At 36.0% G+C, this 13,801-nt stretch overlaps 1 protein-coding gene across 4 annotated transcripts in view; it reads left to right on the top strand.

Moving 5' to 3' along the window:
* SBF2 (SET binding factor 2) overlaps nucleotides 1-13,801 on the top strand; it is a 230,214-nt gene that overhangs the window by 213,654 nt on the left and 2,759 nt on the right. For all 4 annotated transcript variants that reach the window (XM_021529471.3, XM_021529473.3, XM_021529472.3 and 1 more), the window contains 7 exons: nucleotides 4,226-4,352; nucleotides 5,229-5,356; nucleotides 5,855-6,088; nucleotides 10,228-10,332; nucleotides 11,397-11,590; nucleotides 12,088-12,175; nucleotides 13,582-13,713. In XM_021529471.3, coding sequence (XP_021385146.2) covers nucleotides 4,226-4,352; nucleotides 5,229-5,356; nucleotides 5,855-6,088; nucleotides 10,228-10,332; nucleotides 11,397-11,590; nucleotides 12,088-12,175; nucleotides 13,582-13,713 — 1,008 coding nt within the window. The remainder of the gene's footprint in view (nucleotides 1-4,225; nucleotides 4,353-5,228; nucleotides 5,357-5,854; nucleotides 6,089-10,227; nucleotides 10,333-11,396; nucleotides 11,591-12,087; nucleotides 12,176-13,581; nucleotides 13,714-13,801) is intronic.

Below are 13,801 nucleotides of genomic sequence, written 5' to 3'. Positions count from 1 at the left end.
AAGGAAATACAGGAATATCACCTTTATAATTCACTTCAGGGAGCAGCTTCAGTGCCTGTCACTTGTTGGAATCCAAAATGCAAAGAGCTCTCGGAACTTTGGGCCTGGAAGCCAAAGCTTAGAATTAAACACAAAATTTGATCTGAGATCTTGGAAAAGGCTTCCAAACCCAGGTGCTAGAAGCAAGAATGTGGATTTATAGTTTAAAACAGAGACATGAGGGTTTAAAATATAGAAAAAAAAAAGTAGTTACGGAGGTAAACAAGGAGTTTAGAATGCAGTACGTTTTATGGGATAAACATACTATAGGTTTGTGTGTTATAATGTGATGGGCTAAGAAAGCTTATGCTGTAGCAGGGGTCTGTAAGACAAAATATTTAAGGATTGGGTCAAAAACATAAATGTCCTTCTGGCAGTTTTACTGGTCAGTAACTTCTTAAAAGTCTTGTAACTAAGAGTCTTGGGACCTTCTGAACCATGCTGTAATGATGTGGGCCAAATTCACCCTTCCTGCTTGTGTAGAAGATAAAAAAAAATATAAACCACATCATCAAAAACAACTCAGAGGTCCCATCTCAAATCCCTTCCAAAGTTCCACCAAAGTGAATGATCACAGTCACTCAGAGGTATCTGAGTCTGTCTTATGAATAGCTCAGGTTATTAGCAGATACATCTTCAGAGGGAAGAGCACTTTCTGCTTTGTGAGCTGGCCTGGGTGCAGCTGTGCAGCAGCACCGGTGCCTCCTGCTGCCGTCAGGAGCTGCTCCCCGGGCTCTGGTGGAGGGAGCACCTTCCAGTCCCTTGGCTCAGGGCTGCTTGGCAGCCTGCCTGCTTTTGCCAGCCAAAATATTGGGGGAAATCTGGTAGAAAAGACCATTAGAAGCAGCCCAGCTTGTCCATTAGAAGCAGCTCAGCTTGTCCATCTGAAGGAGGCAGTAACTTCTTCTGAGGAAAGATAAGGCTTATAATTATTTTACCCACTGTTATCTTCATCCAAGATGAGGCATGGGAAGCATAATCAGTCTAATATTGATAATACATACTTGTCTGTAAGCTAAATGACCTACAGTCCCACAGAGAATGCAATTCAGAGTAACTTTTCAAGAACTAGATTATTCTTCTATTCTTCTATTAGATTATTCTTCTAACTCACGATAACTCTTCTAACTCATAGTACTGAGTTACCAAATTCTAACAGCGTGGTTGTAATTTCTAGGGAAATTGATTTCAAAGTCAAATTATTGATTGAAATTTCATATGAATTTGCCATAAAAATAAGTTTTCTCAACATTCGTACTCAATTTTTTTGTGAATTTTCATTGGTTTCTGTGCAAATTGTTACATGGCTACAGAAACCAATTAGATTGCAACTTGACCCTGAAGTATATTATAATCAGTTTTTTTTAATTACCTATTAACTGGAAGCAAACATGTGGTCCTTTCAAAGTATTTTTAACCTTTAGAATCCATATACTAAGTGCAGTAAGAAAATTACCACAGAGCCAGTACATGCATTAAATATCAGAGGTTAAACTAAAGATCCAGAGAAAACAAATGAAGCAGTGATTCCTAAATTAGAACTGCATCATCTTATAAGAAGTCATTGTTTATGCCAATATCTCCAGGTGTCAGCTGAATTATTAATGCAAAATCAGTCTTTCACAATAGCAGCATCTGGCAGATACTTTCCCTGCTTCTAAGGAGACGGAGTTCATGCAAGTGATGTCAGTGAGGAAGCTTTTCTTATTTTTCTTCTGAATCTGTTTGGTCATTTATTAACTGTAATTAAAACAGGATGATTTTCTAGAGCTGACATCTTTTAAGGCCAGTGAGGAGCTCTGTCACAGCACCCTGTGTAAGAGGAGGTGAGTGCTGCTCCCGTGGGAGATGTGCTCAGTTATTCCAGGGTTTGCAGGAGAAGCCTCGTAGCCATTACCAGCATAGGACCTCTGGAGTGCTGTATTCCTCATTCCTACTAAGTAAAAATTCATTTTAAAAACCAAAATGTATTAGAAAACTAAGGAAAGTTGATAGATATATAAGATTATTAAATACATGTAGGAGTTAATTCAGTGGGAACCTGGTAATTTTAAAAATAACTCCAAAATGCTGGGTTTTTCCAATCATAATATTAGAAACATGTACCAGTTTAATCGGATTTTAAATGTTCATGTATTATGGAAATTAAGACAATAATAATTACTGCATTGTTTACCTCTATCGGAGAAATGTTTTAAGGATGTTTTCTCTTTAAAAGTAAATTATATAATAATAACTTATAGTTATTGCAATATTTCTGCATCCAGAAATCTCAGGAATGGAATCACCCACAATATTTAGAGCCGTGACAGAATTTTATCAGCAGCTTGCTGTAATTCTTACATGTATTAAAATAATTGTTGGACCATAAGTAGAAGTTAAGACCCTAGACATATTTCATGTCAAATAGCAGAATGTTGCCTTTTCTTCTTGCAGTATATTAAAAAAACCTTCTCCTAACACAATGAGAAAATATGTACTAAAGAAGATATGGAAAAAACCCTCTTTTTTATAAATAGAGCTAAATATTTAATTTGCCTATAAAATTGGAGTCCTGAATTTATTGTAGAAAAAAAATGTGCTTATTTTTACATCTTTTATTCTTAACAAATCAGTGCAGGAATGTAGTATTTGTATCAGGAGAAAAATGGGGATTAAATTAGAGTGGGTATATTGAACTGACATGTTTTAAAGTATCTGAGTATTTAAAATGCCCAGCCCCAAGGTAATATTGAGATATAATAACAAATTCTCTGGCTGAAACACTGTATGGGTGTTTATAGGTCCTTTCAAGGGATTTTCCTGTCACTGTTGTATGTTCAGTAGAAAAACTCTCCTTGCTAAACACTATTTCCTCCCTTTACTTAGCTGGTCTATGGGGAAATATAAATGTAAGGAGCTTCAAGTAATCTTAGTAACAGTTCCCATCAGTACTGCAAAAGCCCTATGGAGTAACTGACAGGTTAAGAGAGAAGCTGATAAGAGATTAGAGAGAAAATATGAAACAGAAAAATGAGTGGTGGGAATGCAAAAGACAAGGCAGGGTAGATTGCAGAACTAAAGGTCTATTACGGGTTTGATGTGGAGCTAAACAAAGCACAGTGGGAATTATTTCAAATGTGAAATTCGATCAGCAGTTTCTTTTTCAATTGCAAGCTGTACTTATTTCCACTGCAATTAGGAATTTTCAGTTAATTTCTGTGTTTAGTCTGAAAATAAAAGCAGGAGTCATAAACTTACTTGATAAATTAACACATGAAATTTCTCCAAGCTCTATCTCATCAAGATTTTTAGACTCTTTCATTTTATATGGCTGTCAAGTATAAATATCAGCAACTAATACTAAATTTTTTGCCATAAATATTAAACGTCATGCTTCAAATTTTCCACCAGGCTCTTTATGATAATGTTAAAGAGAAGCTGCTGTGAAGAACGAGCAATTTCACAATGCTGTACTCTGATAATCTTGTATAGTTTTCTTAAATAAAGATCAGCTCCTGACTCATTTTGGAGACATTCACTGAATCAGACAGACCCACAGCCTAATGAGGGCAACAATTTAAGGAATGGCATGGTTTTTACTGTTTTAAAATAATAATTATGGGGTTTTTTTCATACTCTACTATTTTTGGTCGTATGTTGAAAAGGAAGAAATATGTGTAGACTAGTAAGTACTTGAGAAATTGGCTGTTTCAGAAGTGGTAGGTGGAATCTCATCTGCAGCATTGTCTGTGTATTTGTCTGCTTTGAGGGGTTCTGAGCAGTAGCCAGAAACCCAATGTGAAACCTTTCAGTTTAAGTTTAAATTCCAGCCACATCCAGGAGTAGCATCTTTATTTGTGAAGTTATGTGGTGACTCAAGAATTATCATAGAAGATTTATATCCAGTTAGATTTCCTGGAAGAATCATGGAGTCATTTATACAGAGTATGATGCTGTTTATTACACAGTTCACTCTCTCTGCTCTGAAATGCTTTTGCAGCATAGACAATACATGGATTTATTTAGCCAAAAAATATTCTAGGACAAAATGTTAGAAGGATTTTTGTGACACTTGAAATTTTTTTTTCAGCATTCATGGGAGAATTGTTTTGCTGTCATTTCATTTTATTATTTCTTACATATCTATTTGTATTATCCTCAATGTCCACTTTTTTCCTTTTTTTTTTTTAATTTTATTTTTTAGATTCATAACCAATACCCGACAGAGTTTGAGTTCAATCAATATTATCTGAAGTTTCTGGCTTTTCATCACATATCAAATCGATTTAAAACATTTCTTCTGGATTCAGATTATGAGAGACTAGAACATGGTATGTGTGATCTTTGTGTCTTGCCTGCTGCTTTTGTAGTTGTTGATATTTTTCTCCTCAATATTTGGTCTACAAAAATTTGCCTGGGTTAAGATGGTCCAGTAGCTGTGTGGTGACCACATAAGGAATTTCCACATAATGAAATGACATTTCAGGTGTAGAAAGGAAAATGGAGGTGAAGAACATGTAGTATTTTCTGCTTCAGTGATTCCTGAGCCATGCCTCTGGTGGCCCTGAGAGAAAGTAGAAGAAATTAGTGCTGTGTCTAATTGGCATAATTTGCTAAGTTTTTAGCAATTTTTCCAGGTAGCTCCATTTTCCATACTAAATACCTTCTTTTAACAGAAACTAAGTCTCTGAGAGTCCATCAGAGAGTGCATAAAGTTTCAAGAAAGAAAAGCCTTCCCATCAATTCCCTCCCACTTCTTCCTCTTGCATTATCTTCAGTGTTTCTCCTTTTATATTTTCTGTTTTACTCCATCTGTCATGTGCAACCTGACTGGTTCCAAGGCCTTTGCTGCCCTCAGAGCCATCTTACTGAGGCTGCATAACCCCAGCTGAGGCTGTTCTTGGGACTTGTCCACTAAAACATCTCCAAATTTCTCTGCTTTGCGGGCTGCTTCTCATGGCATATGATCAGTTGTAATGCTTTCTCAGAAACTGTTGTAGCTGTCGGGCAGATTAGACTTGAGCAACCATTTTATTAAAAAAAAAGTTAATATCTATTGTTTATCTTCCTTATTTATTTCCTCTTGCAGTGGCATTTTATAGTAGAGTTTGCTATACTTTCAATCTGTGAAATTCCTTTAGGCTGTGCTTTAGCATTTGTTGAGCATTATCACAAAGCCATCTTTGTGCTGCTCTTCTTTTCCCCAGGGATGTTGTTTGAAGATAAAGGAGATAAACATGCCAAGAAAGGAATTTGTATTTGGGAATGTATTGAAAAGATGCACAAAAGGAGCCCTATTTTCTTCAATTACCTCTATGCCCCTGCTGAAATCGAGGTATGATTTTTCTTAAAATACAGGTGGTTTGTTATTCTGAGTGATTCCTTGAGTACATTTTGATATCTTAGTTGTTCTGAGCTGAGTTAAGAAAAACAAAATTGACCCTACCTGATGGATTGGAGCAGTATCTGAAAGTCATGCTCCAAATTCTGGAGCATGTATTCATGCATCCTGGTGAACTAAATGAGGTTCCCTGCTTGATTTTATTAAATTATATTAATTATTATTAAAATTGTCTTTAAAGGGGAACTGAGTTTAGAGTCATAATGGGATGCATTTTGTAACAATCTGATTGAATCACATTATCTCTGTCTTGTATGACAACGTCTATGCCCTAGAGTGGGGCTGTGTCTTGAATAATTGTAGAAAATTCACAGTACACCCACCATTGTAGAATTCAATTTAGAATAATGTGGAAAATACAGGTATTATGTTGTATATCTTAAATTCAAAGGCTTCCTTCATGTCATTATAATAACACTTTGTTTCAAATAGGCACTGAAGCCAAATGTAAATATGTCCAGCCTCAAAAAGTGGGATTATTATGTAGAAGAAATTTTGGCTACAGGTCCTTCATATGATTGGACCATGGTACCTGCAAAATGCAGTGTTTCAGAAGAAAATGACCAAGCAGATGGTTCAGTCTCTCAGACTAAGAGGAAAATAGTGTGGCCATGTTATGATGATGTAAAAAAAATACAGCCTGATGCCATCACCAGCCTTTTGAATGTGAGTACTTGTGTTGCACAGAACAGTGAGGTCTCTTATGCTCATGAAATTCATATTTACTTTTTATTGAAGTTATTGCCTTACAGATGTACTGTTATTAAAAGGATCATGATAGATGTCAAAACATGTCTTTAGTATGACTGACTGGTTGATCTGGAGATGTGGTGCTGTTCCTGGGAATCAATCAGACTTCCTGCAAAGCTGATGTTGTTCTGAATGCACACTTCCCTGGGAGTGTGCTTTAATTGTAGTCAGCTGATACTCATGGATTCATTTTTTCACGGTCTGTTTTAAAGAATAAATAAAATTTTAGGTTGCCTTTTGTAGGAAATGCAGGAGCAGCTATTTTCATTTGGACAAATGTTGAATCTTGCTTTCTTGACTACTTTCTCCTCATTTTAAAGTAGTTGTGTGGTAAAATAACAAACTAGATTCTTGGACAGATCAGAAAATAGAATATAGCACTTGTTGATTGTAACAATTGGGAAGCAAATAAACAAACATAAACTGAACATCTTGGCCCACATTTCTCAAAAAAGCTTGCAATGATTGCTCTTAGTTTATTCACGTTTACTAGAAGCAAACTGATAAATTTAGATTCTTCAGAATGTTTTGGTACTTGAAATGGATGCTTGATTTTGGCTTTTTCTTCTTAGGGTTCACTTGGGCTTCTTGGGTTTTGTCCTTCATTAGAAGATGAAAAATGATCCGATTATCATCATTGTTGTAGTTATTTAGAGTGATTTAACATCTGTCTTCTCTTAAAGACAAAGATGCTTGTTGATTATAATTAATTAACAGCCTAACATAATAATTGATAGTGCAGGAAAATTACAAGGGCACTCTTCACTTCCATTCCTTTGAGCCTTGCATGTCCAGATACACATCCCTGTGTGCAGTGTTTTATTTTGAAAACTCTTTGCAAGCTTTACATTAAATTAAAGCTGGGATTATGGAGCCCACCATTCCAATGCTTGGAAAATCAGGATATGCTCTAGGCCCCCAATTCTCCTGAATCAAAGATGATTTTTAGCAAGTCTCAATGCAGGACACTTCTGAATGGATGTGAGTCCTTGATAGAGAGTTAGCTTTATTCTGGCACATTCCTCAAATTCCTTTTGGTCTGCTCCCTCCAATCCTGATTGATCAAATACTGGAACAATGCCCAGTTCAAAAAATAAGAAATAAAAAGAATCTCATGTAAAACCCCCCTCCTTGACTCAAAATAAGACAGTCAGAACTTCTCAGAGCCTCTAACTTCCCAGAGGCAAAGGAAGAGCAGCCTCCCAGCAGGGGACATTTTGGGGATTGTTCAGCAAAGCACAGAGATCTTTGTATCAGGTAACCAGAAGCAGGTTAGGAAGCACATCAGGAACACACCAATGCATTGTGCATTTCTTCCCAGGGTAGGTGCCAGACCATCCATGTCCACAGCTGTGAGAAACTGCCATGTGACAGAGAAATTAGCCATATTATAGGCTAAAGATATGTGGGTCAGGTTTTACAGAGTTTAAATGTTATTTGTGAATTAAATTATAGTAATAAAAGATAGCAATGGAGAGAACATTTGGCAAACTTTGGAGAGGTTGTATAAAGGTTACAAAAATATTCTTCTAAGTTTAAAAAGCAAAGTGAACGTTCTTGTAAAACTACTTGTTAATTTAGAGCTATTGCTGATATAGGAGAAAGACCTCTTTTAATCATAAATCCACTGAGAATGTGTTGGTATCCGAAAAATGTTTCAACTGAGACCATATTTAGCATCATAAATTACTGGGGAAGATTGAGTCTAGCTTAGTTTACAATGATAAGCCCAAATTTGTTTGTTCTAAAGATATTTTTCAATTGAAAACTAGATAGTGCACTTCAGGATGTAAAGCTGAAACAGAGAAGTTATTGAGTGCCTTAATTCAGAATTTTCAGGGTAGAATATGACGCTTTTCTTCTAAGAGTGGGTCAGGTCCTGGTATTTGTAAGAATTGTGAGAATTGAACCTGTGTGCATTCACAGACATATTGTGGGTACAAAGGAGGAGATCAGCCTCCAGAGCTCTGGAGCTGCTGCAGATGTAACTCCTGTGTCTACCATTCAGATATTCCAAGCAGGTTATGCAGCAGATCTTCTGGAAGGCACAGTAATGCTAACTGCTGGTTAGTAATTGCAGGAAATGAATCATCTCGTAATTGAATTTGTTATAACCTTTCTTACATATATATATATATATATGCTCCTGTAAGCCTGGACAACAGCAGATCAACCAGAGAGATCAATTAAAGATTTTTTTTTTCTTTCAAGGAAATGCATCCACTCAGAATCCATTCCACACGTGGAAAGGAAAAAAAACTCTGCTGCTTTCCATAAAATTTAAAACTGAAGAGGCAAGAGTAAATCTTAGTGATTTATTGCCATGTATGTTTTTTTACATAGGGTTTATTAAAGGAGAATTTAGTCCTAACTTTTCAAGTTATATGCAGGAGATTGTTGAAAGATTTTTGTGAAAGTTTTTCATTTTAAGTTCTGGAAGCACTACTCACTGTGGAGCCAAAAAAGAAGGAATGTGACCCAGTTGCTAAGTAACAAGTTTAAGTTACTTCCAGATTCTGCAGAGAAGGACTCATACTCAAAAGTCAAGACTAGGGCAGAAAGAGAATGATCAGATTAAGCTGATTAACTTATAGCAATGCAGAGCTTATATTCTTTTGCAGTGATTTGGAAAGGATTTTAATTTTAAAAGTGTCTGGAAAACTAATTCAGTTTTATGCCTCCAGAAATGTTTTCCATTCAGCACTTTCAATGACAAACAAGTCATCTAGAGAAGTCTTTAGTCTGGCTTGTGTTCATCATTCCTTGTTTTTTTATCTACCTGAAGATACTTCAAGCAAAAGTATTCTGGATTTATTTCTTAGCAGAAGGAGATCATATGTGACTTTCAGCTACCTTCAGTATTTAAAGCCTCTCATTTGATTCTTGCTGTTAAGCCACATTTCTTATATTTAGTTTCACTTTGGAGTTTTATAATTTATCTTCAGCAAGGAAAAGTTCCTGTTACCTTGTCAAATGCTGGCTTTTTATTTTCACCTAAGAGTTCAGAATTTAGTTCAGAAGTTAATTTCCTTATAAAAATGTTTTCTTACTTTAAAAGTATAACAATTTTCTGTCTTTCAATAAGTAGCAATTTCCTGAAAAAAATTTCAGTCAAAAGACCAATAGGGGTTGGACAATATTATGAAATCTACTTTATTAATTATGGTAGAAGTAGAGACTTACTTTCTCTACTTTGGAAATAAATGTCTTAGATGTTTCATTGGCTTCTACATAGCATGAGAAGCCTATGTCCTCTGGCAATTTTCTATTCCATAATTAATTCTTAATTGAATTTGCAAAATTGAGATTTTAATTTTATTAAATTACTAAGAAGATTTTCTTAACAATATAGTTGTTGAAAGCAAAAACGGAGAAAGGGAGCATGGCAAGGAATATGGACCACACTTCAAGTCTTGATAAATGTATCAATGAGTGTTCCCAAGTAAACATAAACTCATAAAATTGCCTCTTCTTACTTAACTTTGCACTGTCTTATTAACAGGAAATAACCCTAACTGGAGGTTATCAACATAGGTCATATTCCCAAGTTCCACAACAAGAACATGTTGTTACAGTTTGGCATCCAGATTGAATAAATCTTTCTGTTTCATTTCCTACTTTTATTACAGCTTTGTATCACATTTTACAAACCAGGGTAAATGTTAACATTGGCAGTGTACAATGTTGGTGTCACAGCACAGAATTTGTTCTTTGTAAATATTTTCATAAAATACAGCCTGTCCTTATCAGTGTTGGGTTTCTGTTATGGCAGTGGGTGTTGAATTTTGTGTGTTCAGGAGAACTGGGGGAGAATTGAAAGCCTGATGGCTCCTCCAACCTGGGACATGCAGGAAGAACAAAATGTGGCTGATGCTGCCCTTGGGTGCCTTTGACTCCTAATTCTGATGGGTCTCAGTTTATAGCTGGTGTGACAGAGGGGTTTGAACTTCACTGGGTGAAAACACTGACTAGAGAATGGTTGTATACAAATGATTGCCAGGGAGTGATCTGTTAGAAATGTTTATTCTTAAAGAACCCCTTGTTACTCATTTCAGGAAATCGAGAGGTTGGAAAGTAAATTAAATCAGAGCCCAGAGAGGTGGCAGCTTTTGTGGGAAAGGGTCAAAATGAATCTCAAGGATGACACCAGACAAGACAATGTAAGTAGAAAAGAGCTTGTCCAATAGAATAATTCCATTCCTGCTATATAGGCTACCTGAGGCACTGACAAGACCACTGTATTTCTTGGAGTAAAATACTGCTTTTGAAAAACTGAGTATGTTGTTCTAACCCATGATACTGGCTTTTTATTTCTTCATGTTGAAAAATTTACTTTTACTTGTGCTGTTTATCTGGTTGATTTTCCAAAGTAGTTTAAGGCATACAGATAAAATGAGCAATTTCCAGTGCACAAATATATGATTTTATACATTTTAAAAAATTCTTGAAGTACTAAAAAAACCTCAATTCCTGAAAGTAGCCGAAAGGATATCACAGATTCTCAGAGCTACATAAAGTAATTTCCATGGCTAAAAGGATTAATAATTTCTATGTAGAGATAAGAAATATTCATGCTTGTGTTTCCAATTCCTGTCTGTGGTAACAAGAAGAGCTGAGAGTATAGAGACTTTCTAAGTCACTTTGCTCTCTGTGTGCACCAGGAGTAATGCTAGATACTGCTTTTGGGGAGTTTGTCCTCTGAACTCTGCACACTGAGTTACCAGTTCAAGACTGTACCTGTAGAGTGTTGTCATTTAGATTAGGACCAAATACAGAATCCCTCTTGTTCCAGGTTACTGAGATTCTACTAAAATGGCATGGATCTGTAAAGTTGCTCTTGGAAGCTACAGTTTTTCCTTTCTCTCCTTCCTTCCCTTTGAAATCAGGGAAATTTACTGTATCCAAATGTCTGTTTAGTTTTAGATGCTTCTGAGAAAGCAAGCCCAACATTGTTCAGTATTATGTCACTGGAATATATGAAGCTTTTCTGAAATACTGATTTCTCACACCTTGTGAACCTTTCTGCCTAAGAAATGCAGGGAATTCCATCCCTCTGGCTTGTTCTCTGAGGCAGCACTGACTTGTATTAGGAAGATTTTTTTTTGGCCAGTAGTTCTCAGCTTTCATGTTGTACCATGTATTTATTATCAGTACAGCACTGAGAGTATCTCACAATGCAAGACACATTACATTAGCTTTTTTCTTCTGTTTCCCTCTTTTTCAGCTCCGGAGACATCCTTCTGGCTCCTCAGGGATGATGTCACCTAATCTGCATTCCTATCAAAAGAGGTCTTTGTTGGAAATACCTGACAGTGGGCTGGGTGAGGAACAGAGTTCAGGCATCTCTCCCTCTAATGGAGTAGACAGAAGAACAACAACGCTGTACAATCATTTCACATCAAAGAATGATGAAAATAGGTAAACTGAATAACCAGACAGTAGTTAGTAATCATAATTAGCTAGTATATCTGAGTATCACTGAATAATCAGACAGTATTCAGTAATGTTTTATTAGATTGGTAAGTCTCTGCCTTAGGAAGCAATGAAACTTTCATGTGCACAGAATGTTTTGTGGCTGCCTTATTCCTGCTTTTTGGATTTGATTATATTTAGTTGTCTCATTGGGTGGGCCTCTGTATCCTACCAGCATCCTTCACCCTTCCCTTTCATTAGATGCACAAGCAAATTGTAGTTGTACATTTAATGTATCCAAAGTATTAAAGGGGTGTTTTATCTGTGTGTCACAGTTGCCAAGAGCTAAACTATTGGTTTAAATCTTTCTAGTTTTCCTGCAGGAAAATAAGTGTTTCAGATGTATGTAGTAAGTGTTGAATATGTGTCATTTTGGGGCTTTTCTTTCTCAGCACTATCCATATTAGGGGATCACATGCCACTGTGTTTTCTGTCCCTATCAGATCTTTTGAAGGTACGCTGTACAAAAGAGGAGCTTTGCTAAAAGGTTGGAAACCTCGCTGGTTTGTGCTGGATGTGACAAAACACCAGGTAAAACCTTTTTAGATAATGGACATTTTTTATTATTTTGTTGCTCCTTTTTTATTGACTGAGTCTGTATAGATTGGTCTTACAAAGAATATTAGTAATGATGATTTTCAGTTGTGATGTGTGCTACATCATTCATGATCTGTCAATGTTTCTCATGTGTGTCTTGTAGCTGATACAGAATTCTGAGTGGACAGAGGGGTTTTAGTATTTTGCTTTTTATTTTTTAGAAAGAAACATATAGGAATATTTTATTAAAGTATATGCTTGTGTTTTAAAAATATATAGGAGTATTTCAGATTAGTCAGAGTAATGTAAATTTAATAGCAAAATTATTCATAAGTGTTCTACCTAATCATTGTACTAAAAGGAGCACCAAAGATAGACATCTGTTGGTTTAAACTTTTTATCCAATTTACAGTGTATGCCAGAATTCTGCAATAGAAATTTATGGTCTTGTTACTTCAAATAATGTTGGGTCATCAGACAGTAAAATATTCTGAGCCAAATATTCCACAAAGTGGTGGTCATAACTCCTCAGACTCATGTATGCTTTTGTTTAAAAAACATTTAAATTTACTGTAGTCTGTACACTTTAAAATATGTAATATAAATAAAGACAGGTATCTCTTGAAGTACAAATTGAATACTTCAAGATCAGTGTGGTAAATACCAACAAATGTGCTGTTTATAATTATTCTTCCTAATATATCCTATATATCTTATATATAGGAGAAAAGGTTCATTTTGCAGAAGAAAAAGATACTCTTGCATTTTTTGTATAACCAAATAACCTTCTGAGTATGATAGATGCAGGAGTAATACAGGTCAATCCTACCTGGAATTCTGTTGTTTGACTTTTGCTGTGAAAGTTTCTGTTGCTATTTTGCATTGGCTTATGGGAATTTGTTGGGGTTTTGTTGTGGGGGCTTTTTTGGAACGTGTTTGCATGTTGGAACTCAGTTTACAGAGTGATTAATATCCATATCAAAGTATCTTTGCAAAGAGGGAAAAAATGCACAGACTTTGTTCAACCTCTGTGTGCAGTATAGGAAAATGTGAGGTTTCTGTGTGGTTTATAATTACCTAAAATTACACTGAAATTTCTGCTGATCATTTTAAATTCTTGAAATACAGAGAACAAGTGGTTTATCAATGCCTCAGTGAAGTAAAGCTTTTGTGTTAGTTTTATGTAATGACCAGTGAAGAAATGGTTCTGCTTTCCTGCCTCACGTGCCCTCTTGCCCAGAGCAATCCATGACTATTTGCAATCCATGAAAAAACACTCTTCCCTCAGCTCCTGCTAATCTTTGTACCTCCCACCCTTAGCAGTCAATGCCCCCAGGCTGTGTCCAGGAAAGGGGAATTGATCTAAAAGCATGTCTGGGTTTTATTCTCTCCTGTTCCAGCTGCGATACTACGACTCTGGTGAGGATACGAGCTGTAAGGGACACATAGACCTTGCAGAAGTGGAAACTGTGATTCCTGCTTCTCCAACCATTGGAGCTCCAAAACATGCCAGTGAAAAGGCATTTTTTGATGTAAGTGTATCTGGTCTTTACTTGATCTTTATGTGAAACTTCCTTCCTGTGATGTGTTTAAGCTCCTGCTTCCAGTTCTGCTGGAAGG

The sequence above is a fragment of the Lonchura striata genome, chromosome 6 (assembly GCF_046129695.1).
Source record: "Lonchura striata isolate bLonStr1 chromosome 6, bLonStr1.mat, whole genome shotgun sequence".
NCBI lineage: Eukaryota > Metazoa > Chordata > Aves > Passeriformes > Estrildidae > Lonchura > Lonchura striata.
This window is presented reverse-complemented; position numbering and strand designations above follow the sequence as displayed.